At 42.7% G+C, this 22,319-nt stretch overlaps 1 protein-coding gene across 4 annotated transcripts in view; it reads right to left on the minus strand.

Moving 5' to 3' along the window:
- RAP1GDS1 (Rap1 GTPase-GDP dissociation stimulator 1) overlaps positions 1 to 2,186 on the minus strand; it is a 214,008-nt gene extending 211,822 nt beyond the window's left edge. For all 4 annotated transcript variants that reach the window (XM_027837596.1, XM_027837595.1, XM_027837594.1 and 1 more), the window contains exon 1: positions 2,088 to 2,186. In XM_027837596.1, the coding sequence (XP_027693397.1) occupies positions 2,088 to 2,091 (4 nt within the window). In that variant the 5' untranslated portion in view covers positions 2,092 to 2,186. The remainder of the gene's footprint in view (positions 1 to 2,087) is intronic.
- Positions 2,187 to 22,319: the final 20,133 nt, after the last annotated feature.

Raw genomic sequence — 22,319 nt, forward strand, 5'->3', positions numbered from 1 at the left:
CATGAACAAACTGATCTCTTTTTCTTATAGCAATCCAACCACCATACCACAGTCCCTGCATTAAAAAAGGAGTCACCTAACAATTTATAAAGAATTAGACAAGCCTCTAGATTTATATCCTATTCTCAAATAACCTCCTTCAAGGAGGCAAACTGGGCTTGGTTCAGAAGTCAGAGCTTTTATTTAATAGTGTAAGCTCTATTAACATTACATTCAGATTTTAATACTTCCGTGGAGACTTCCCATTTTTGTGCTAAGATGGCTAACCTCTTCACCTAGTAAGAACTGTAACTGCAGATTATAAAAACTACTCTATGCTCAAACTATAAGTGAATTACACAGAGTGGATAAGAAAAGGCCAAGTTCTGGAGATGCACTGTGGCAGATGCCAACAAAACAAATTAGGAAAGAAGAAAGGGAATCATATTGGACAAGAGCTTAGAAGCATACTGAGGAACATGGAGAAGTGGATTTATAGCAAGCATTTTAGTGCAGTGCTTTGATACAGTGGAAAAGCATGCTGGTTTGGAGTCTGAGGACCTTCTGCCTCTGCCATTGACTACCCAGGTGACATTCTGACAGGTCATTTACCCTCTCTGAGACTCACCTTCTTCATCTGTAAAATAAATGGGTTACACAGGATACCTTCCAAAGCATTTACAACTCTCAATCTATGATCCTAGCGTGCAAAAAGAAAAAAAAAAAAAAAACAAGAAAAAAACCAACCAGGCATTTGAGCTATTCCATATAGCCCATCAACTATTTTCATAATTACTGTTTTTAACTTAATATTATGGCTACATGTATATGTAAAAATAATTGCCTTTACATTATTTAAAATGATGCCTCAAATTAGCATGAACAAGAAACTTTGCAGTATATTTGTGTATCATAAAAACTGAACAAAAAATATTCTGCAGATTTGGAAGAGGAAGCTACGGAAAGACAACTAGCTCAGGTAAATTCGGAAATAACACGCTACAGCATTTAGTCTATTATTTCCTAGTTTGGAAGGAACCCATAAAGTAAATCCATCCTAGCCAATGTCCATTGGCAAGTACCCACACTCACAGCCCTGTGCCAATGCCAAAGCAGTTTAGATGCTCTGCTTTTCTTCCTACTCATTCCTCATGGCCTCCTTCAGGCAGTTATTTCAGCCTGTGAGAGCCTGTTCTCTCTTTTCTATTCCCTCTCCTCCTTTTAAGAATCATAGGTGGGTACCCCCCTCAAGTTGTAAACCCTGTTACCAACTATCTACCCACTCCTCCTAAACCTGACCAAGGCAGTGCCCATTAAGAAGTGAGCAGAGCATAGATAAGGAAGTTGAAAGAAGGCGATTTCTTTCTAGCAGAAGCAGAGAGAAGGAAGGGCTAGTGAAAGCAAGGCAAGGCAGGGGAAGGCAAAGAAAGGGAAGGATGGAGAAGGCAAGGTAAGAGAAGGCGAAGAAAGGAAGGATGGGGAAGGCAAGGCAGGAGATGGCAAAGAAAGGAAGGATGGGGAAGGCAAGGTAGGAGAAGGCAAAGAAAGGGGAAGGGGAAGGTAAGGCAAGGAAGAGGAAGTAAAGGCAAAGCAGAGGAAGGAAAGAAAAGGCAGAGGAAGTAAAGGCAAAGAAAAGGAAGAAAGGGGTAGGCAAAGCAGGGCAGAGGAAAGGCAAAGCAAAGCAAGGAGAAAGGAGGAAAGATAAATGAGGGAAGGGAAGTCTAGGAGAGGAAAGGGAAGGGAAGGAGAGGAGAAGCGAGGGAAGGAGAGGGGAAGCAAAGGGAGGAGAGGTGAAGCAAAGGGAAGAGAGAAACCAGGAGAGAAGAGAAGCAAAGACAGGAAAGGAGAAGCCAGGGAGGAGGGGGCGGAGAGCCGGGCGCTCTGCAGGGGGTCCCGAGAGGCTCTGCCGGGGGCCTCCGGGGGGCTCTGCAGGGGGTCCCGGGGGGCTCTGCCTGGGGGGTCCCCCGGGGGGCTCTCCAGGGGAGCTCGGGGGGGGAAGGCTCTGCAGAGGGGGCCGGGGCAGCGCCCGCCACGGACAGCGGGAGGCGAGGGCGGGGCGGCGGCCCCGGCACGAGCATCCCCGCCGGGCTCGGGGCCGCACGACTCACCCATGGCTCCGAGGAGGGCTCGGCTCGGGGCGCGGGCGCACTGCTGCCTGCCGCGGGCTCCTCGTCTCCCGCAGCCCGAGGGATCCCCGAGGAGAAGGCTCCGCCGCCGCCGGGCTGGGTGCGGGCAGGCGGGCAGGGGCCCGGCCGGCCGAGCGGGCGGTGCGGAGCAGGGCGAGGAGCGGCGGCGGAGGCGGAGTTGTGCCGGCGGCTGGAGCGCTCCGCTTCTTACTTGCCACCAAAAAAAAAAAAACAAAAACCCACCAAAACCCTCTCACCCTGCCCTAGTAACTGAGCATGCCCGAGAAGGGGGGGCAGGGGGAGCGAGGGGTTTGGGGTTTGGGGTTTTTTGGTCCGGTGTGTATGCGCCCGCGCGAGAAGAGCAGCAAGCAGCGGAGCTCGGAATCAGGGCGCTTCCTTCTTCCTGGGCTTAGCTGCAGCCGGGATGGGGCGGGGTCAGAAGGGGGCGGAGCCATGGAGGGGGCGGAGCCAAGGCGGAGCGTAAAAAAGAACCTGCTCCTTCCACTGGGCGAAGAGGGAAGAAAGGGAAGATGGGCCAAAGCGGGTGGGGGCGGGGCGTAGAGACGAATCCGCTCCTTCCATTGGACAAGGTAAACGCCAGGGCGGGGCGTAGAGAAGAATCTGCTCCTTTCATTGGATAGTCTCGCTCCTGATGCCTCCCTCGCCTGAAGAGTTACGGTCACACCCCCCCGCTGCGTCCGAGGCGGGCTTCTTTTCAGGAAGAGGCGGGCATGAGCTGAACTGACAGACTGATGGACAGCCCCGAGGCTGGGGGCGGGAGGAGGGCGCCCCCCGCTAAGCTGCTGCAGAGGACAGCGCCTCTCGGGGAAGCCTGGGGATCCTCGTTTTCAGGGCAGCATGGGGGCTTCCCAGTGAGACGCAGAAAGTGGTTGGAAGTGCCTGGAAGTTAATAAGCATTGATTAAGCGCCCACAGTGTGCCAGGCACCTTGCTAAGGCCCTTGGAGGGTGGGAGCTTCATCCTTCCCACTCGTGATGGTGATAGGCCAACCCACTGCCTAGGAAAGAGTGTGGGTGTTCAATCACCCACCAGAGCCGGGCAGGAAGAGCTCCCCAACTCCTGGGCGTTTGAGCGCCACTGTGACTCTCAGATCTGCTTCCCCGCGACCACCTCCAGACATCTGAATAGCAGAATCCCAGGATGAAACAAATGAATGACCGATGCTGGAAAAAGCCTTTTGCACAGAGCCACGCCCACTCCCCGATTGCCCCTCCCACCTGCTCCCTAGCTCCGCCCACTTAGTCCTGTCCCTGCCCGTGTTCCTGCGGGGATGACAGCTTCAGGATTTGCTTTCCTTCCTCCCCTCCCAGCTCTTAAGAAAACCCGGAAAGGAGATATTTCCTTCTCTCCCAGTCTCTCGCACCACTCCCACCCCCCACCCAAAAGTGTCTCTATCTAGTGTGAGGCTCGCTGTTTAACTGAGCATGCTCATGAAGCAGGGGGACGGTTTGGGGTCCTATGCTGAAAGCTTTCCTTCCACTCTGGGACCTCTCCCAGGTGCTGCTGTAATGATGGGGAGGAGGCTGGAAACCTCGAGGATCTGTGTCCCTGACATTCTTCCTCCCTTTCCCCAGCTCCTGTGTGATTCGGAGTGGGAGTCAGTCTGAGCCAGGCCGTTATCTAGGGACAGTCAGCCTGCCCAGGAGCCCCCCTTAGTTAAAATGGAAAGGAGGCGGGATGCAGAGTCAGCAGAATGCCAGAGCAGCCTTGGCAGAAGTGTGGGGAAAATGCTAAATAGCTGAATCAGATTTTCTCTTTTTTCAGCTCCCATTCCTCCAGCCTTATTTTGTTCTTGTTCTCTCCCAAGTTTTGAGGAAGGGGTGCCTTGCTCTTTTCTTTAACCTACAGTGAAGGCCATTTTGCATTCTTACTTACAAAAAAAAAAAAGGCGTATAAACACAGACCTTAAAAATAAGAGTGTGATATGGGTGTGAAATATTGCATATATTGTCAGACTCATTTGATGTACTGGTTGGTTTTGCAAACTGCTTTCCTTTTCTGGTTTTTTAATCTTTGTTTCCAGGGATGGCTTCTTGGGTAGGGAAGGGGATATATTCAGAAATGAAGGGAATACAAAAGCAAAAGACAGGTCAAAAAATTTTAATGAGGCTGAACCTAATTATTGCATTAATTGTCCAATAGAATGTAAGACACTTGAAGATAAGGGTTGGTCTTGGGGAGTCTTTGTTATTGTTTGTCTGTTTGTTTGTTTGTTTTTGTATCCCTGGTACAATGTATTGCTTTTTCAATTGGATTATCAAATAGGGGCCTGTTTGGAAGTGATTTTCTAAAAGGAAAATAAACTAAGTCCCAAGGGTAATACTGATAACAAAATGAAAAAACAGTATAGCAAAATGTATCAAATGTATCCTCTGGGATTCATGCCTTCTAATGTCACACTAATAGCTGCAGAACTAGGGGTTATAAGATAGCTTCCCTTTATTATCCCCTTTTGTTCTTGGGTTGAAATATGAAATCTTTTGTGATGCAAGCTTCTTTGAGGGCAAGATCTGTCTTTCTTTTCCCAGTGCCAAACAAAGTGCCTTGTTCCCAGAAGGCATTTAATAAATGCTTAATTGACTTGGATTGAATATGCTCTTGACCAAAGAATGGTACTCTTCAACTGGGGACAAGTAACCACTTTAGTAGAACAGGGATTTTTCAGGAGGTTCAAACATGGAATGGCAAAAGATGAAGAGAATGCCAAGTTATCAAATTAGACCACTTTAAGCAGCCCTAATGACCCATAAAGTTACAAATATAGCCAAATTTCCTTCATCTGTTATGTATATACATATTTTCAACCAAAGATCATGAAGTCAAATTTTCTGCTACTTAGAATAACTATTTTTAGGCTTGGTGTGGTAAGAGATGGGGAGCCATTGAGAAGTTTTTGAGTGGGATAGAGACGTGATAAAAACAACATTTAAAGAAGATTGATATGGCAACAATATGCTGATATGTGTATGAAGAAGAAAGGGAAGAGATATGTGTGTAGATGAAAGAAATAGGTGTGTACAATTGGAAGGTCAATATAGTTTATTAACAGAAAAAACATTTAGAATTCATATCTGTCTAAAGATAGCACTTCTGTTTTTAGCAGTGCTAAACAAAATAGGATTACCTTCTGGTAGATATTCATTATAATGGAAAGAATACAACACAGATGCTACTCTAAATTGATTTATATATCAATCAAAGAGGATTTTAGAATGGAAATAGGCTTTCTTTTCCCAGCTTCCATACAGCTCCTATAAAGTTTTGTTTTTATTTTGTTTTTAGTAGAAATCCAAAAATGAGTTTTAGGGATAAATGAATCCAAATATGGATATACAGGAGGCAAAAGAATTTTTCTAGCCTCAAGTCAGCTAGTTGTCTGGCACCAAGGGCTATAAATCTGAACCAAGACAGAAATTACATCTAAAAGAATCAAATTAATCTTAGCCTAAGAGAATTCTGATGGCTATCTGACTAGGGGCATAGATAGGTATTAAAGGAATTAGCCTGCTCTTTTCAGAGCAAGGCTTCCTAGCCATGGTGTTTTATTACATGGGAACAGATGGCAAATTGATGACCATGAGATCAGTGGAGACATCCAGCAAAGACCACTGATGGCACTGACATCACCAGAAAAACATCTGTTGCTCTTCAGCATTGCAGGCTTGAGTTGGCAGAACCCCGATGCCCTAATAGTTTAGGTCTGATATTATGACCAAAAAAAAAAAAAAACCACCAGTTGATCATTAAGCAGTCAATACGGGGAGATTTACCTAGGCCTAAGTAAGAAAGATACTCAACAAGGGTTTTGCTTGGGAAAACTAGAACTCTCTCCTCCACCTTGCCCTCCATCTGCATACGACTAGAAGGGTGGGGTGTAGTAACTGTTGACTTGTGCAGCCTTGACACATCTGACTCCATGTGGGCTGGCCTTAAGTGACCAAAAAGCTACATTGCCCTAACTTGAGGCCACCAGTAAGCTGCAGCAATACTTAGGCAGCTTGAGCTTTAGTCCCCTAGACCAGTCAGGTCTTGGGAACAGCTTCTTTGCCTTTTAGGGAAAGAACTATCCTAACCCACATTATGGGGGAATAGGGGTAGATACGGATCCTATCACAACACATGAGCCTTGGAGAAATGGGTTCCTGATATATATGTGCCCTTCACATGCCTTCTCTGATCATGTATATTCTTTATCTCTTTGCCTTTCCACACTGATGGTGTGAACACCAAGTGTACCCCATTTATGAATGGAAGAAGATATTGTCTTAGTCACTTTATTTGCTATGCTATTTGAGTAAATGTGTATTATTTTTAGCTAATATGTCCTCTGGCTAGTGGGGAAAGGACTTATATATGTGAGGGGGGCGGGGTTCATGAACCATTATTTTGAGAAAGAATTTTTTTCCAAAAAATTGGTTTTTGAGACCCCACTCTTTCCTGGTTCTCTTCCTACCTATCTGACTATTCCTTCTCTGTCTCCTACATTGTATCCTCATCAAGAACACGCCCTCTAACCATAGGTGTCCCCTAGGATGCAGTCTTGGGACCTCTTCTTTTTTCCCTCTATACTACTTCATTTGGTGATTATATCAGCTCCCATGAATTCAATTACCATCTCTATGCTGATGATTCTCAAATCTGTCTTTCATACCCCAATCTTTATGTGCACCTCCAATCTCTCATCTCCAACTACCTTTTGGATATCTCAAACTGGATGTCCAGTAGACATCTTAAACTCAACAAGTCCCAAACTGAACTCATTATCTTTCTCCCTAACTACCTCCCCTCCCCACTCCTAACTTCCTCACTACTGTCAAGGGCAACACCATCCTCCCAGTCCCTCAGTCTGGAAACCTAGGTGACATCCTTGACTCCTCCCTATCTCTCACCTCCCATATCCAATATGTTGACTTTACCTTTACATCTCTCAAATATGCCCCCTTCTCTCCTCTGAAACTGCCACTACTCTAGTGCAGGCCCTCAACCACCTCATGCCTGGATTTTTACAACAGCCTGCTGATGCGTCTACCTGCCTCAAGTCTCTTGCCACTCCAATCCAACCTCCATTCAGCCATTAAAGTGATTTTCCTAAAGCCCAGGTCCAACCATGTCAGTGGTCCCCCATTGCCTTCAGGATCGTACACAAATCCTCTGTTTGACATTCAATGCCCTTCATAATACATCTCTCTCTTACCTTTCAACCTTCCTCCTGCCAGTAGTCTTTGATCCAGTGACACTGTCGTCTTTACTGTTCCACGAGCAAGACACTCTACCTCTCGGCTCTGGGCATTTTCTCTGACCATTCCCCATCCCTGGAATGCTTTGCCTCTCCATCTCTGCTTCCTGGCTTCCTTTAAGAACCAACTAAAATTCCATCTTCTACAGGAAGCCTTTCCCAATACCTCTTAATTCCAGTGTTCTTCCTCCCTTAATTATTTCCTATTTATTTTTTTACATAACTTACTTGTACATATGTTTGCTTGTTTTCTCCCCTATTAGACTGTGAGATCCTTGAGAATAGTGACTATCTTTTTTCTTATTTAGTTTTTTATTTTCCCTCAGTTACGTGCAAAAACAACTTTAGCACTCGTTCTTAAAACTTTCAAATTCTCTCCCTTCCTCCCTGTCATTGAGAAGGCAAGCAATCTGATATAGGTTATACAAGCAAATATACATATATAGGTTAATATATATATGCAAATATATATATATATACAATATACAAATATACATGATATAGGTTAGTCATGCAAAACATTTCCATAATAGACAATGACTATCTTCTGCCTCTATCTGTATCCTCAGTGCTTAGAACAGTACCTGACACATAGTAGGCACTTAATAAATGATTATTGAATGACTGACTGACACTGTGACTCAAACCTGTGGTAGCATTTATAAGGGCCTATACATGAAGGGGCGGTCTCAGGGGTTAAGTTTCTTTTTCATATCGAAATGATGAAATTTCTCCCAATTTAAAATATTGTCTTTTTCTCTTCTCTCTAAAAACTTAACATGTATAAATTTTAAATTCTCATTATTTCCATAATAATGCATCATTTCATGGCTCTAACATTTTCCATAGCCTAAGTCTTGAATTGGTATCTAGTTTCTGTCAGTTTTAGAATAATGTTCATCTATTTTAGGTTCAATTGGCTTTGCCGTTCTATCACAGGAATAAAAAGACAAGAATTAAAAGCTTGCTGTGTACCCAATATTTTGAATCATAATGTGTAGGAATTCATCATGCTATTATGCATTCAGAGCATCTTCTAATTAGGGGCAGAGGAAACTACAGGTTCCTTTTCTTTCATTATACAGCATAAATCCTAACAATCTTTAAAAAAAAAGAAGAAGAAAGGCTTTATGCACAGCACAGAAAGAAACAACATTAATAGACTAATGGGATTTAGAAAATGAATGTTAAGCTACCCCAATAGAATATTCTTTGTTGTCCATAAATCATATAACCAAGTCACATCGGCAAAAAAAAAAAAAAAAAAGTCATTGACCAAGAGCTAAAATGTTCATAGAACTGACTGGTAAACAGGAACTTGATAGTCAATTGAGCATTTATTAAGCACTTAATATGTGCTAGGCATTGTACTGCACTTTGGGGATATAAAAAAAAAGGCAAAAACAGTGTCTGCCCTCGAGCAGCTCACATTCTAATAGGGGAGACAACATGAAAATAACTAGATATATACAAACTATATACAGAATAGATGGAATATAATCTGTTTGAAATGACTATGTTCCCTTCTCAAGATTTCTAATGATAACAAGAAAAGTAGATAGTCTTTCCTTCCATATAGGAAGAAGGGAAATCATTTTGCTAAGTACTTGAAATACTCATACATTTTCAAAGCAACTAAGACCTTGAATCTTGATAATTAAAAATATTTATTATTAAAATAAATTATTAAACCAATCTATGCTAATTATATTTTTTCTTAGGCTAACATTAAGCTTTGTGCTTATATTTGATGGCCTGAGTGCATGCTGGGAGAAAATAGGCTCCAGATGAGGAATTTGCCACAGCTAACATAAAAAAATTAATAATCTGCAGAGAGATTAGTAGTATCCTCTGGTCAAGTTTTCGCAGAGTGAGGCTATCAACATTTCCTTCTCAGTGTTCTCAGGGTAAACCCGAGGGGTTAGGGTTTCTCTTGTCTAATGCTATCAGCTTGAGCCCCCATTCACAGTATTTCCCCTACCATTATCCACCAGTAAATAGCACACCAGTTTCATGAAACCAGTTAACATCAATTAGTTTTTGACAAAAGGAAATTTACTTCAAAGACATAGAAAGAACAAAACCCAGAACATTTCTCCATTCCTTGGGTTCCTACTCTCCCTATAACACCCAGGTGTCGAGACAGATGACCCAGACTTAAGACAGTTTCTACATAGCATTGCTTCTGCAGAGTTCATGTCAAAATACAGCATTGCTATTGAAGAGTTCTCATCTCAGCTTCTGCTGGACTGGGTCCTAAAGTTCATTTCTTTGCTCCTTGTTCTTCAGTGCCTCAGTGCTGGACTAGCTGACTGATAAACCCGACATGGACTGCATTCCCAGGCCTTTCAAAACTCACAACTCCTTCACCTAAAATGAAAGAACAAACACTGAAGCAAAGAAGCAAAGTGAGGGTCACATGTCAACTTTGGATAGAGAAGACAGAAGGCATCACCACTGCCCAGCATCATCTCTCTTCCTTCACCAGATGCTGTTAGGCTGGAAGAAGGAGTCAAACCAAGTCTAACTCCCATTCAAAGGAGTCAAACCAAGAATGGGAGATGAGCCTGACTAGTGCCTTTTGAATGTACCCCCTAGCCAATCAAAAAGGCTTCTCCTCACCACAGGGTTAACAGACTGGAATGAGCTATAAGTGATACCCATGCTTCAAAGCTTCTGTGAGTCACTTATGTTACATGTTATTGCAGCATGTAACTACATCAGTTGTACTCTGTGTATATTCATAAAAACTGGGTCCATTGGCCACATTCCTACCACCACCACAATCAAGAATTGACTGGACATGGGGAAGCCACGGGACATTCTAAACCTCACAGAAAACAAACATTAATAAGTTTATAATTAATAATTAATAAGTTTCTCCAGGCACAATAAAACTATTAGTTAGCAATCTAATCTCTTCTTCAAATAACTGAGAACTAAGTCACTGGGCTAGACTGGTGTCTTCTTGCTATATCCTTCAATTTTTTTAAGTTGGGGGAGAGCATTATTTAGAGTGGGATATGGCAACTAAGGCATTATGAATAGGAAAATGCCTTGAGGAAATAGTTTTTGTTTTTGCTTCAGTGACCATAACACTGCTTGTCTGTTTTAAGGGGATATGTTATAAGGTTTGATATAACGTTAATGGATAAGAGCAGAATAGAGGACCAAGGCAAAAAGATAGGAAATATTTAGGACCCTTTCCTCAAATGTAAATTATTGTTAAGTCTATGTGGAAATTCACAACTCTTGACAAGTTGTTATTTTAGCTAGAACTATTTAGGGTTTTTTTTTTCGTAATTACTTAGAAATCCTACAATCAAATCAGGTGTTTGCAAATATAATCATGTAGACCGGAGGAAAAAAAAATAGGCTTAATTCACAAAATGGAAATACAAAGGATCTTTTGTAACCACTAAATCTATTTCTCTGTGCCTGCAAAAGGGGGAGAGAAACCAGTCTCTAATAAACATTGATTCATCTTTTTCATGATCTTCAGGAGCTCCTATTCATTTACTTCAAGTCAAGCCAATAAGTATTTATTACATGCTTATTTATGTGCCAGGCACTGTGCTAAGCACTGGGAATACCTATACAAATACAAAGAAAGACAGTCCCTGCCCTCAAAGAGCTTAAATTCTAATGAGGGAAGACAACACATAAAAGAAGCTGAAAATGAGAGCTGGAGAGTGGGAGAAAGGTATGGGAAGAGGAGCGTGTTGGAGAAAGAAGCCCAGAAAATCAAGGGTGAAGCCTGGAATACAATATAGCTGGCCTGGGCCCTTCTTTAAAATGGAGACTTTGGGAAGAACTGACCAGAAGAAGCAGCTAGAGGGTAGAGGGACCTTCCAGGGCAAAAGGCTTCTGGGGTATGATGGAGAAAGAAGAGCGGTAGAGCCCAGAGAGGAATCTCTATCCTGACCTTCATGGATCATTTCCTGCAAGTTCCTTATCTGTAAGATATTCATCCCCATTCTCTAGTCACATGTTTTAGGTTTTTTAAAGAGGTCTTTTTTTTCCTGGTTTTATCATCAAAGGGCTGTCAAAAGTTCCATTAAGGAACTTTTCAGGCCATTTTAACTTCCTTAACATTTCTGCACAAAAGGAGAAAGGAAACTTAATTAAAATCTTAGTCACAAGCAGATAAACCAATAGAAAATATCTTAATACAGAAGGGGAAATGGCACCAGGTCATCCAAATAAGACCAAAGATCTTTTAATAAATATTGTAAGGTGAAGGAATTGAACCAACACCTGATGAATTGACAGCCCTGTGGATTCCCAAGAGAGCAAGATGTTCCTGAATTGTTCAAAAAAGGGGGGAAAAAAGAATCAGGAAAGCAGAATTTATGAACTATACAGAAGAAATAGTTGGGAGGATAGAAAAACTTGAATTGACAGTTGTGAGTCTCTACAAAGAATCAGAAAAGAAAACAACTGATTGATAATACAAATAACCAAATGTGAAGGACAATCTGGAAGAAGAGAAGCCAAAAACAATAACATTAAAAGAAAACATGCTATCTACATAAGCAAAACATATTGATACCAGTAACATGATATGTAGAGACAACTCAAGAAGAACATTACGAGTGGGGTGAAAAAAGCACCTTAGTAATAATAGCTAGCATTTATATAGTTCTTACTATGGGCAAGGCATAGTGCTAAGTGCTTTACAGTTATTATCTCACTTGATTCTCCCAACTACCCTAAGAGGTAAATTCTATTGTTATTCCCATTTTACAGATAAGGACACTGAGGCAAACAGAGGTTAAATGACTTGCCCAGCTTTTCAGTTAGTAATAGTTTGAGGTGTATTTGAAATCAGGTTTTCCAAACTCCAGACCTAGCATACTGTCCACTGTGCCTCTTAAGTGACAAAGAACTTCTGGATACACAAAACAAAGTGACAATTGAAATAATTAACAGATTGCCTCCAGGAAAAACAAAACAAAACAAAATCATGCTGTAAACTCCAAGATACAGATTACTTAAATTTAAAATCCAAATTCTGCAAATGACCAGGAAAAAGACTTTCAAATATAAATGAAAGGAAATCTGAATAAAACATAAGATTATTCTGCAAACACCAAAAACTACAGAAGGGAATGAAACAGTGTGTTTTAAAGAGTGGAGGAGGTCAAGTTGCAACCCAAGGATAGAGAATGAGAGACAGAGACAGAGAGAGAGAATGGGGGAGAGAGAGAGAGAGGGAGGGAGAGGAAGAGAGAGTGAAAGAGAGAGAGAGACAGAGAGATCTATGAGTTTAAAAAAAGAACAAAATAACAACTTGTGCCGGTTGCGCCGTGCACTCTCCTTCTAACAGGAGCAGGCTGCCAAGGTCATACTTACCAGTCTTCGGAGCCCACCCAGATAAACATAGAGACGAGCCGATCGGGAGGTTCAAGCACTCGAACTTTATTCAGAGGCCATCATGGCAAGGCCAAACAGGAAGGCCAGAGCAAGAGAGCAGGAGCAAGAGCAAGAGAGAGCAAGCTCCGACCCTACCGCCCCTATATACCTTCCTAGCCCCTCCTCCTCAGCCCGCCTACCAGTGAATGTTTGTAGGATCAGATACTAGAAGGGGATGTCTGGGGTTAGCGCTGCACCAAGGGAGAGGACGTGACAAAGGAAGCTAGGCCCGGATACCAGAAGGAGACGTCTGGGGTTAGCGCTGCACCTAGGTAGAGGACTAGACAAAGGGAGCTCGTTTTCTGCCGTCCCACTCCCACATGGCACAGCCCCCTGCCTCAGGAGCGCATGCCCCGGCTACTTCCCCGTGTCCTGTTCCTATCCCAGTTCACCACAACTCCACATGGCACAGCCCCCTGCCTTGGGAGCGTGAGCTCTGGTTACTTCCTAATATCTTGTCCCTGCCCCATCTTGCCACAACCCCCACGTGGCACATAGCCAACATCAGACAATCCCTCACAACAACTGAGAGATGATTTGTTCTTGTTTGGAACTAAAAAAAGAATAAAAATCTCTGCTTAAAAACAAATGAAGGAATGAACAAATAAATGAATAAATAAACAAACAAATAAATATAGACTCAGATCTCACTCAAGAGAAAAGTCTTGCTCTGAAGTTTCTCAGGAGACAAGTTGGAAATCAAGGACATATATTGAAAAGCTAATTTCCCCTACATGTCCGAAGCTTCCCAAGTGCCCCTAGCCCCCACTCCTCACTCTTTCTCTTTTTCTCTCTGACAAAGTCAGATCTGAATATTGTCTGAAAACATGTATGTCTCTGTCTAGTAGAATATTCCTCATACAGGCACACAGTATTGAGTTAAGCATCCTCTTCATAAATTAAGAGTCTCCTGCATACACAGTGACCTAGAAATGCCCCAGGCCTAGAAAACTGGTGTTCCAATAAGAAATATTTGGTTTATCAATAGACTCAGAAAAATCCTTCAAACATGACAGTCTGTTGTGAGGGACTGTCTGATGTTGGCAGCTGCCAGTTGGGTGCTGTGGCATGGGTAAGGTAAGATCTGGGTATTTTGGAAGTCGAGGCAGGGACTGTGGTAGGCAGAGTCGTGTGTACTGGGATGGGCTGGATTCGGAGAAGCCATGAGGCAATTGGGCAGTGCTTTGAGATAAGCTGGGTTCAAGGAAGTAGCCGAGCCTGAGCTCCTGAGGCAAGGGGCGGTGCCACGTGGGAGTGGGATGGCAGAGGACTGAGTTCCCTCTGCTTAGTCCCCTCCCTATATGCAACGTCATCCCCAGATGCCTCTTGTGACCTTCCTGACCTTGTGCAGCACTGACCCAGTCCCCTCCTGAGTCTGACTTCCTAGGTCACGTACTCTTGTCTATGCGTCAATCCCAGATGCCTCCTTCCTGTATCCAATCCTGGCCTCCTACGTCACTCCCTCCCCCTTGGTGTGCTAAACTCAGACAGCCCCTTCCGGTATCTGACCCTACAATCATTGGCTAGTAGCGGGCTGGGGAGGAGGGGCTAAGTAGGTACTTAGGAACAAGCGTGGTCAGATCACACACGTGCGCTCCCCTGGCTCCTGCCTGTTGCTCTGGCCTTGCTGCTTGGGCTTGCTATGATGGTTTGCTGTGTTGGCCTCTGAATAAAGCTCCGGTGTTGGTGCCTCCCGATGGCTCGTCTCTGTGTGGTGATCCGGCTCAGAACCAAAGAAAGACCCAGGTGTGGGTAAGACTCTGGTAGTGTACTTCTTTTAAGAGAAGTAGGTACTGGCGCACGACTGGCAGAAGGTCGGCGTGCGGCCCGTACAGTCTGTTATGTTAAAAACCCTAAAAACCATTGGTCTAAGAAGACCTCTCTTTAATATGATCAAAAGTATGTGTGAGGTAAGGGTTTTCACCTTCTTCCACCTCAATTAATCAGCGTAAGAGTTTGAAGTTTAAAATGTTTAAATAAAACATTCTATACGCTGTCATCTCTTTATGAGTTATGAACCTCTTTTACTGGTTCAAGAAAGGAACAGGTGATTGACAACCCGAACAAGCTAGCCACCTCTTTGAGGCTTTTCTAAGTTGTTGTTATTGTTGTTGCTGCTGTTGTTTTAAGTTAATCATCTGCTTGTCCTAGTGAGGGATGAGTTCGGACTTCCCAACTGAAACTTCCTAAGTTTTGCAAGGATTCCTTGAGAAACTTTGGACCTGTAGTTCTAGACACCCAGAGGATTTTGATGCGTCCTACATACAGGCAGACTTTGTTTTATTGCATTTTGCAGATATTGCATTTTTTACAAATTGAATGTTTGTGGCAGCCTTGTGTTAAGCAGTCTATTGGCACCATTCTTCCAACAGCATGTGCTCACATCATGTCTCTGTGTCACATTTTGGTATTCTTGCAATAGTTCAGACTTTTTCATTGTTATTATATGTGTTTTGGTGATCATTGAACTTTAATACTACTATTATAATTGTTTGGGGGCACCATGAACTGCACCCACATAAGATGGTGAACTTAATAGAGGAACATTGTACGTGTTCTTACTTTTCCACCAACCCCCCCTTTCTCCTCCAGTTCCCCATCTCTCTCCCTCTCCTCAGGCCTCCCTATTTCCTGAGATACAACAATATTGAAATTTGGCCAATTACTAACCCTACAACAGCCTTTAAGTGTTCAAGTGAAAGGAGAAGTCACTGTGGTAAGTTTCATTGTTGTCTCATCGTAAGAAATTGCCACCTTCACCCAACCTTCAGCAACCACCATCCTGATCGGTCAGCAGCCATCAACATTGAGGCAAGATCCTCTACCAGCAAAACAATTACAACTCACTGAAGGCTCAGATGATGGTTAGTATTTTTTTTTAGCAATAAAGTGGTTTTTAATTAAGGTACATAGTTTTTTTTTAATCTATATAATACTATTGCACACTTAATTGACTATATAGTATAGTGTAAATGTTACTTTTATGTACACTGGGAAACCAAAAAATTCACATGACTCAATTGCCACACTTGCTCTGTTGCAGTGGTCTAGAACCTAACCCATACTGTCTCTGAGGTATGTCTGTATCATGGAACCACCTGGAAATGTCTCATCTGGACAACCAGTTGGATTCCCTAGTGTTGCAGCTATCTCTGGAAACATTTCAGTTGCCCTACGTTGTTGAAGGGACCCACAGGAATTTTATAGAATTAAACTCAGAGTATGAGTGTGGTCCAGAGTAGAGGGAAAGGGGAAGCCTTTAGTAGAAGATAAAGAATATCAGTCCCTCCACTGGAACTAGTACTGATTTGTTGAAGCCCTTGGTACCTGACTGAACCTAGAAACAAAGGTCCCTTGGCAGAAGAGGAGGAGGGAAATCATATCTCATAGCCCTTCCTCCTCCCGCCCTCACTGCCAACAGGTCATTGCTGCTAAATGAGCATAAAGGCAGCTTAGCTTGATTTCTCACCTGAGACATGATGAGTGACATCTGGTAGGGCCCAAGTTTTTAACCCTTGTGGAGAGAGTCCCATGTGTTCTTAGAAGATCTTTGTGGATCAGGTTTTCTTTCTGAAATTTCTCCATGTAAGTTTGGAATAGTATAAAATCTATGCACGTGGACTTTTCTGAGATGCTTTGGTGTGAGACATTTTCCAACCATGTGGAAACTTTGGTGAGCTGGTTTATATCCATAAGTGACTCAGGTGTCAATACAGTGTGATGATGAAAAATCAGAATTCTAATTGGTTGAGGAGCTGGAAAAGCTGATGAATCAGGAGTCTAGGATTGTTCATGCCAAAGGTGAGATCCTCCCAGGTCTCAGTCTCTCCTATTCCTTGGCAGCTTATAGCAAGGAGTACTTTCAGCTAGTCCATAGTAAGCACCTAAGGGAGTATGGGTGTTTAGAGAAGACTAGTACCTCTGGTGTAAGGGCTACTGAGCCATTTTCAGGGCTGCTTTCAACCTTTCTTGTCCACCTGCCACCCAACTCTCATCTGTGGCTCTAAGAAGCTGTAGCATGTACAACAGCCACCCCCAGTAAACTGTCTCAGTAGATGGGCTGAACCAGATTAAGGGTAACCAACAGTAAGTTAGGGGAATGTCTACCCCCAACATATGAAGACTTCCGCTGAGGAATGGACAGATGAGAGCAATTTGTTCCAGTGAGTCATGGAGGAGGCTGAAGTAGGAGCTGTGGAGCACTTAGAGCTTAGTTAGACATGGAAGACACCAAGGTCATCCACTGCATCATGAGCCATCAACATACGTCTTGATTTTTGTCACTGGACTTCAATGACTCCAGAAGAGAGAGTCTGATGACTTTGTGCAACTCAGCCTCACTTAAATTCAGTTTACACACGAATCAAAAGACAGCACGCATACCATGTCAACATTTTTACCTACCTCAAAGTCCCATAGAGATAGTCAGGTGACAAATCATCAGGTAAGGATACACTGAGAGCTGTAGTCACAACCCTGCACACAGACAGCCTAGGCCATAGGATCAACTTCTCACCAGAATGAAGCAGCAATGGGATTCAGCAGCCCCCGGGTGCCAGAGTAGTCTTTATTAAAGACCACTCTGCTCACATCCTGGCGTGAGGAAAGGGCTAGAAAAGTTGCCCTAACCAAATCCTGGTCTACTTACTATGGCAAGCAAGGATCCTACCCTGCAGCTAAAACACGCACACAAAAATGTACAAAAACTTTTTCAAAGAAGATTCTGCTCACCATTAGTACATGGGAATGTGTGCGCACTTATGGACAAGAAATCCAGTAGACCCGAAAGACAAACAGCTCATCAAAATAGTAACCTCGAGTGAAACAGGGCTGGCAAATGAAGGTTAGCTTATCAAAGTCAGAGCTGGATACATGTTTTTCTGGAGTGGTCATAGTGATGGGGAGTGGGTAAGGCTGGCATAGGTTTCACAATCAAAACTAATCTAGTCGATAAGCTTGAATGCCTCCAAAAAAGAGTGAACAAGCTCGTGATAATGCCATTGTCACTTTCAAGAGAGTGCTGTGCCACCATCATCAGTGTGTATGGTTCCACGATGGCAAACCCTGATGAGGTCAAAGAAAAATTTTATGAAGACCTAGAGATCCTCATCATCAATAGGCCAAAAGAGGACAAGCTTGTAATTTTGGGTGACTGTAACGCCAGAGTAGCATAAACTACCAGAAATGGCAGGGAGTCCTTGGGAGGCATGGAGTCAGAAACAGCAACAACAATGGTCACTTACTATTGAAGATTTGTGTATCTCACGACCTTCTCATCACCAACACTGTTTACCTAAATGCAATAAAACTTCATGGATACACCCTTGCAGCAAACATTACATTTAATAGAGTATGTCATTGTAAGAAGAGACAGACAGGATATGAGAATAACCAAGGTGATATATAGTGCAGAGTTCTGGACCAGTCATGGACATCCCCTCCAAGCTAAATATTCACATTCAACAAAAGTGGTGGCCCTAATGCAAGACAACTACCAGAAGACTTAATGTCATCAGGTTAGAATGTTTCTCTGTGTATGAAGAGTTTATTGCTAACTTGGAGTGAAAGGTAAGCCAATACACAGTTGGTAACAGTGGAACAGAAAAAGAGTGGACAACTTCCACTGATCTGGTATTCAGCACTGGATTTACTCATGTGAGCCAGAACACTCAAAAACATCAAGATTAGTTTGATGAAAATGGTGGGGAAATTCAGAAGTTGCTAATTGAAGTGAGAACTCCACAGGGTTTATCAGAAGGATAGATTGTGGGTGGAGCCAAGATGGCGGAGGGAAAGCAGTGACTGTCTTGAGCTTTCTCCCAAAGCCCTCCAAATACCTAAAGAAATGGCTCTAAAGAAATTCTAAAGCAGCAGAACCCACAAAAAAGACAGAGTGAAACAAATTTCCAGTCAAAGACAGCCTGGATGGTTGATCAGAAAAGTATATCTTGCCAGGCAGGGAGGGGAGCGCAGCTTGACGTGGGTGCGACAGGCTGCAGCGACCCTGGAGCAGGCCTCAGAGGACTGAATCGCAGGCATCTGTGGTGGTTTCCAGACTTCTCAACGCCTGAATGCCAAAGACATCTTAGAAGGTCAGTGGGAAAAGTCTGTGACTGCGGTGAGAGAGAAGCTAGGTCTCAGCCACAAATCTTTTTCCTGAGCTTCCGGCCCACAGATTGAGGGGGAATCAAGTGGCTGATCAGAGGGGGATTGCAAGAATCTCTTTGCCAGTGCTGAGGCAGGAATCCCTTGCTTTACACTGGGTCACAGTTCTGAGGGGCGGTCCTGGGGCGAGGAGGAGCGCTGGTGTGGTGGAGCTTGTTGTGGTGGTGGTACCACCTTGGAAGAAATGAAAATTTACAGGTCCCTAGAAGTACCTCTGAAAACAGCTGTACAAACCCCCGAAGCTTGGGACAGTACACTTTTCACATTGAAAGCAGACTTTTACTTCAACAAAGGGTTTAAAACTCAAGCGATTGGCCAGGATCATGAGTATGCAGCACAAAAAGAGTCAGACTATATTATCTTACTTTGGTGACAAAGAAGATCAAAACATACAACCAGAAGACAACAAAGCCAAAGCTCCTATATCCAAAGCCTCCAAGAAAAATATGAATCAGTCCCAGGCCTTGGAAGAGTTCAAAAGGGATTTTGAGAAGCAAGTAAGAGAAGTAGAGGAAAAACTGAGAGTGATGCAAGAAAATCATGACAAACTAGTTAACAACCTGCTAAAGAAGACCCAAAACACATACTGAAGAAAATAGCACCTTAAAAAATAGCCTAACCCAAATGGCAAAAGAGGTCCAAAAAAGCCAATGAGAAGAAGAATGCCCTAAAAAGCAAAATTGGCCAAATGGAAAAGGAAGAAAATATTTCCTTAAAAATTAGAATAGAGCAATTGCAAGCTAGTGACTTTATGAGAAATCAAGACACTGTAAAACAAATCCAAAAGAATGAAAAATTAGAAAACAATGTGGAATATCTCATTGGAAAAACAACTGACCTGGAAAATAGATCCAGGAGAGAGAATTTAAAAATTATTGGACTATCTGAAAGCCATGATTAAAAAAAGAGCCTTGACATCATCTTTCAAGAAATTATCAAGGAAAACTGTCCTGATATTTTAGAACCAGAGGGCAAAATAGAAATTGAAAGAATCCACTGATCTCCTCCTGAAAGAGATCCCCAAAGGAAAACTCCTAGGAAGATTGTAGCCAAATTCTAGAGTTCCCAGGTCAAGGAGAAAATATTACAAGCAGCCAGAAAGAAACAATCCAAGTATTGGGAAAACACAATCAGGATAACACAAGATTTAGCTGCTTCTACATTAAGGGACCGTAGGGCATGGAATATAATATTCTGGAGAGCAAAGGAGATTGGATTACAATCAAGAATCATGTACCCGGCAAAACTGAGCATAATCCTTCAGGGGAAAAAATGGTCATTCAGTGAAATAGAGGACTTTCAAGCATTCTTGATGAAAAGACCAGAGTTGAATAGAAAATTTGATTTTAAAATACAAGACTTGAGTGGAACAGGAAGAGGTAAACAGGAAAGAGAAAATCATAAGAGACTTATTAAGGTTGAACTGTTTACATTCCTGCATGGAAAGATGATATTTGTAACTCATGAGACCTTTGTCAGTATTAGGGTAGTTGGAGGGGAAAAAATTATATGTACATATATATAGATATAGATAGATAGAGGGCACAGGGTGAGTTGAAAATGAAGGAGTCATATCTGGAGAATAAAATTAAGGGGTGAGAGAGGAAGATACTAGGAGAAGGAAAGAGGGAGAGGTAGAACAGGGTAAATTATCCCACAAAAAAAAAAACCCAAAAAACAGAACAGAAAAGGCTTTTGCGGTGGAGTGGTAATGGGGGAAGGTGAGAGGGAATGAGTGAATCTTATTCTCATAGGATTTGACTTAAGGAGGGAATAACATACACACTCAATTGGGTGTGGAAATCTGTCTTACCCTATAGGAAAATAGGGGGGGAAGGGGACAAGAGAGTAGGGGAATGATAGAGAGGAGGACAGATTGGGAAAGGGAGTAATCAGAAGCAAATACTTCTGAGGAGGGACAGGGTCAAAAGAAAGAATAGAATAAATGGGTGGGCAGAATAGGATTAAGGGAAATAGAGTTAGTTTTTCATAGCATGTCTACTATGGAAGCGTTTTGCATAACTGCGCATATATAACCTATATTTAGTTGCTTGCCTTATCAATGAGGGTGGGTGGGGAGGGAGGAAGGGAGAAAATTTGGAACCCAAAGTTTTAAAAATACATGTTTAAAAAAAATGTTTTCACATGCAACTGGGAAATAAGAAATACAGCAAATGGGGTACAGAAATCCATCCTGCCCTACAGGAAAATTGAAGGGGAAGGGGATAAGAGAAGGGGGGGAGAGATAGAAGGGAAGGCAGACTAGGAGAAGGGGTATTTAGAATGCATGCCATCTTGGGGTGGGGGGAGGGGCGAGATGGGGTGAAAATTTGGAACTCAAAATCTTGTGGAAGTAAATGTTGAAAAGAAAAAAACAAATAAAAATTACCACTAAAAAAAAAAAGAATAGATTGTCTGTCTCTAATAAGTTAGCATTTAACTAATAAAAATAAAGTACAAACAAAGAAAGCTTAGAAACGTACAAGATTTTTGACTTAGTAAGAAGGCAGGTGAAATTCAGTTTTATGCTTATAGTAACAATCCAAAGTACTTTTATGATGCCCTGTAGGCTATTTTTGGACTAAAGACCTAGGGTGCATCTCAACTTCTCAAGTGCTGATGTAGCAACATTGATTAGTGATAAGGATATGATCCTGGAGAGATGGGCTGAACACTTCCATAGCATTCTCAACAGATTGTCATCAACCAGTGCTGAAGCCATTGACCATATATACCTCAGGTTGAAGTCAATTCCTCTCTAGCTGAACTTCCAACTGAAAAAGATTTTCTTTTTGTTTGTTTTTTTTGGTGAGGTGATTGGGGTTAAGTGACTTACCCAGAGCCACACAGCTAGTAAGTATCAAGGGCCGGATTTGAACTCAGGTCCTCCTGACTCCAGGGCCAGTGCTCTATCCACTGCGCCACATAGCTGCCCCTGAAGAAGATGTTTTGAATGCCATTTGACTCCTCTTGTGTGACGAAGTATCTGCTGCTGATTCCATTCCAGCTGAGATTTAAAAGGCAGGGGGTCTACTGCTCTTACAAAAGCTGACTGAAATCTTCTGAGTTATATGACAAGAAGAGGTTATTTTTCAGGAGTTCAAGGATGTCTCCATTGTCCATCTCTACAAAAGGAAAAAAAAATAGGTTGTTCTGTGATCATTACAGGAGGGTCTCTCTCTTAGTCATTGCTGGCAAGATTCCTGCCAGAGTCATCTTTAATAGGCTGATCCTTCACCTGAAAAATGGTCGTCTACTTGAGAGCCAGTGTGACTTTAGAAAGGATTGAGGAATGGTAGATATGTTGTTTGCTGCCCAACAATTCCAGGAGAAATGCCAGGAGCAGAATAGAGGTCTGTACACAAAGTTTCTAGATCT

The sequence above is a fragment of the Vombatus ursinus genome, unplaced genomic scaffold (assembly GCF_900497805.2).
Source record: "Vombatus ursinus unplaced genomic scaffold, bare-nosed wombat genome assembly UNPS02014821.1, whole genome shotgun sequence".
NCBI lineage: Eukaryota > Metazoa > Chordata > Mammalia > Diprotodontia > Vombatidae > Vombatus > Vombatus ursinus.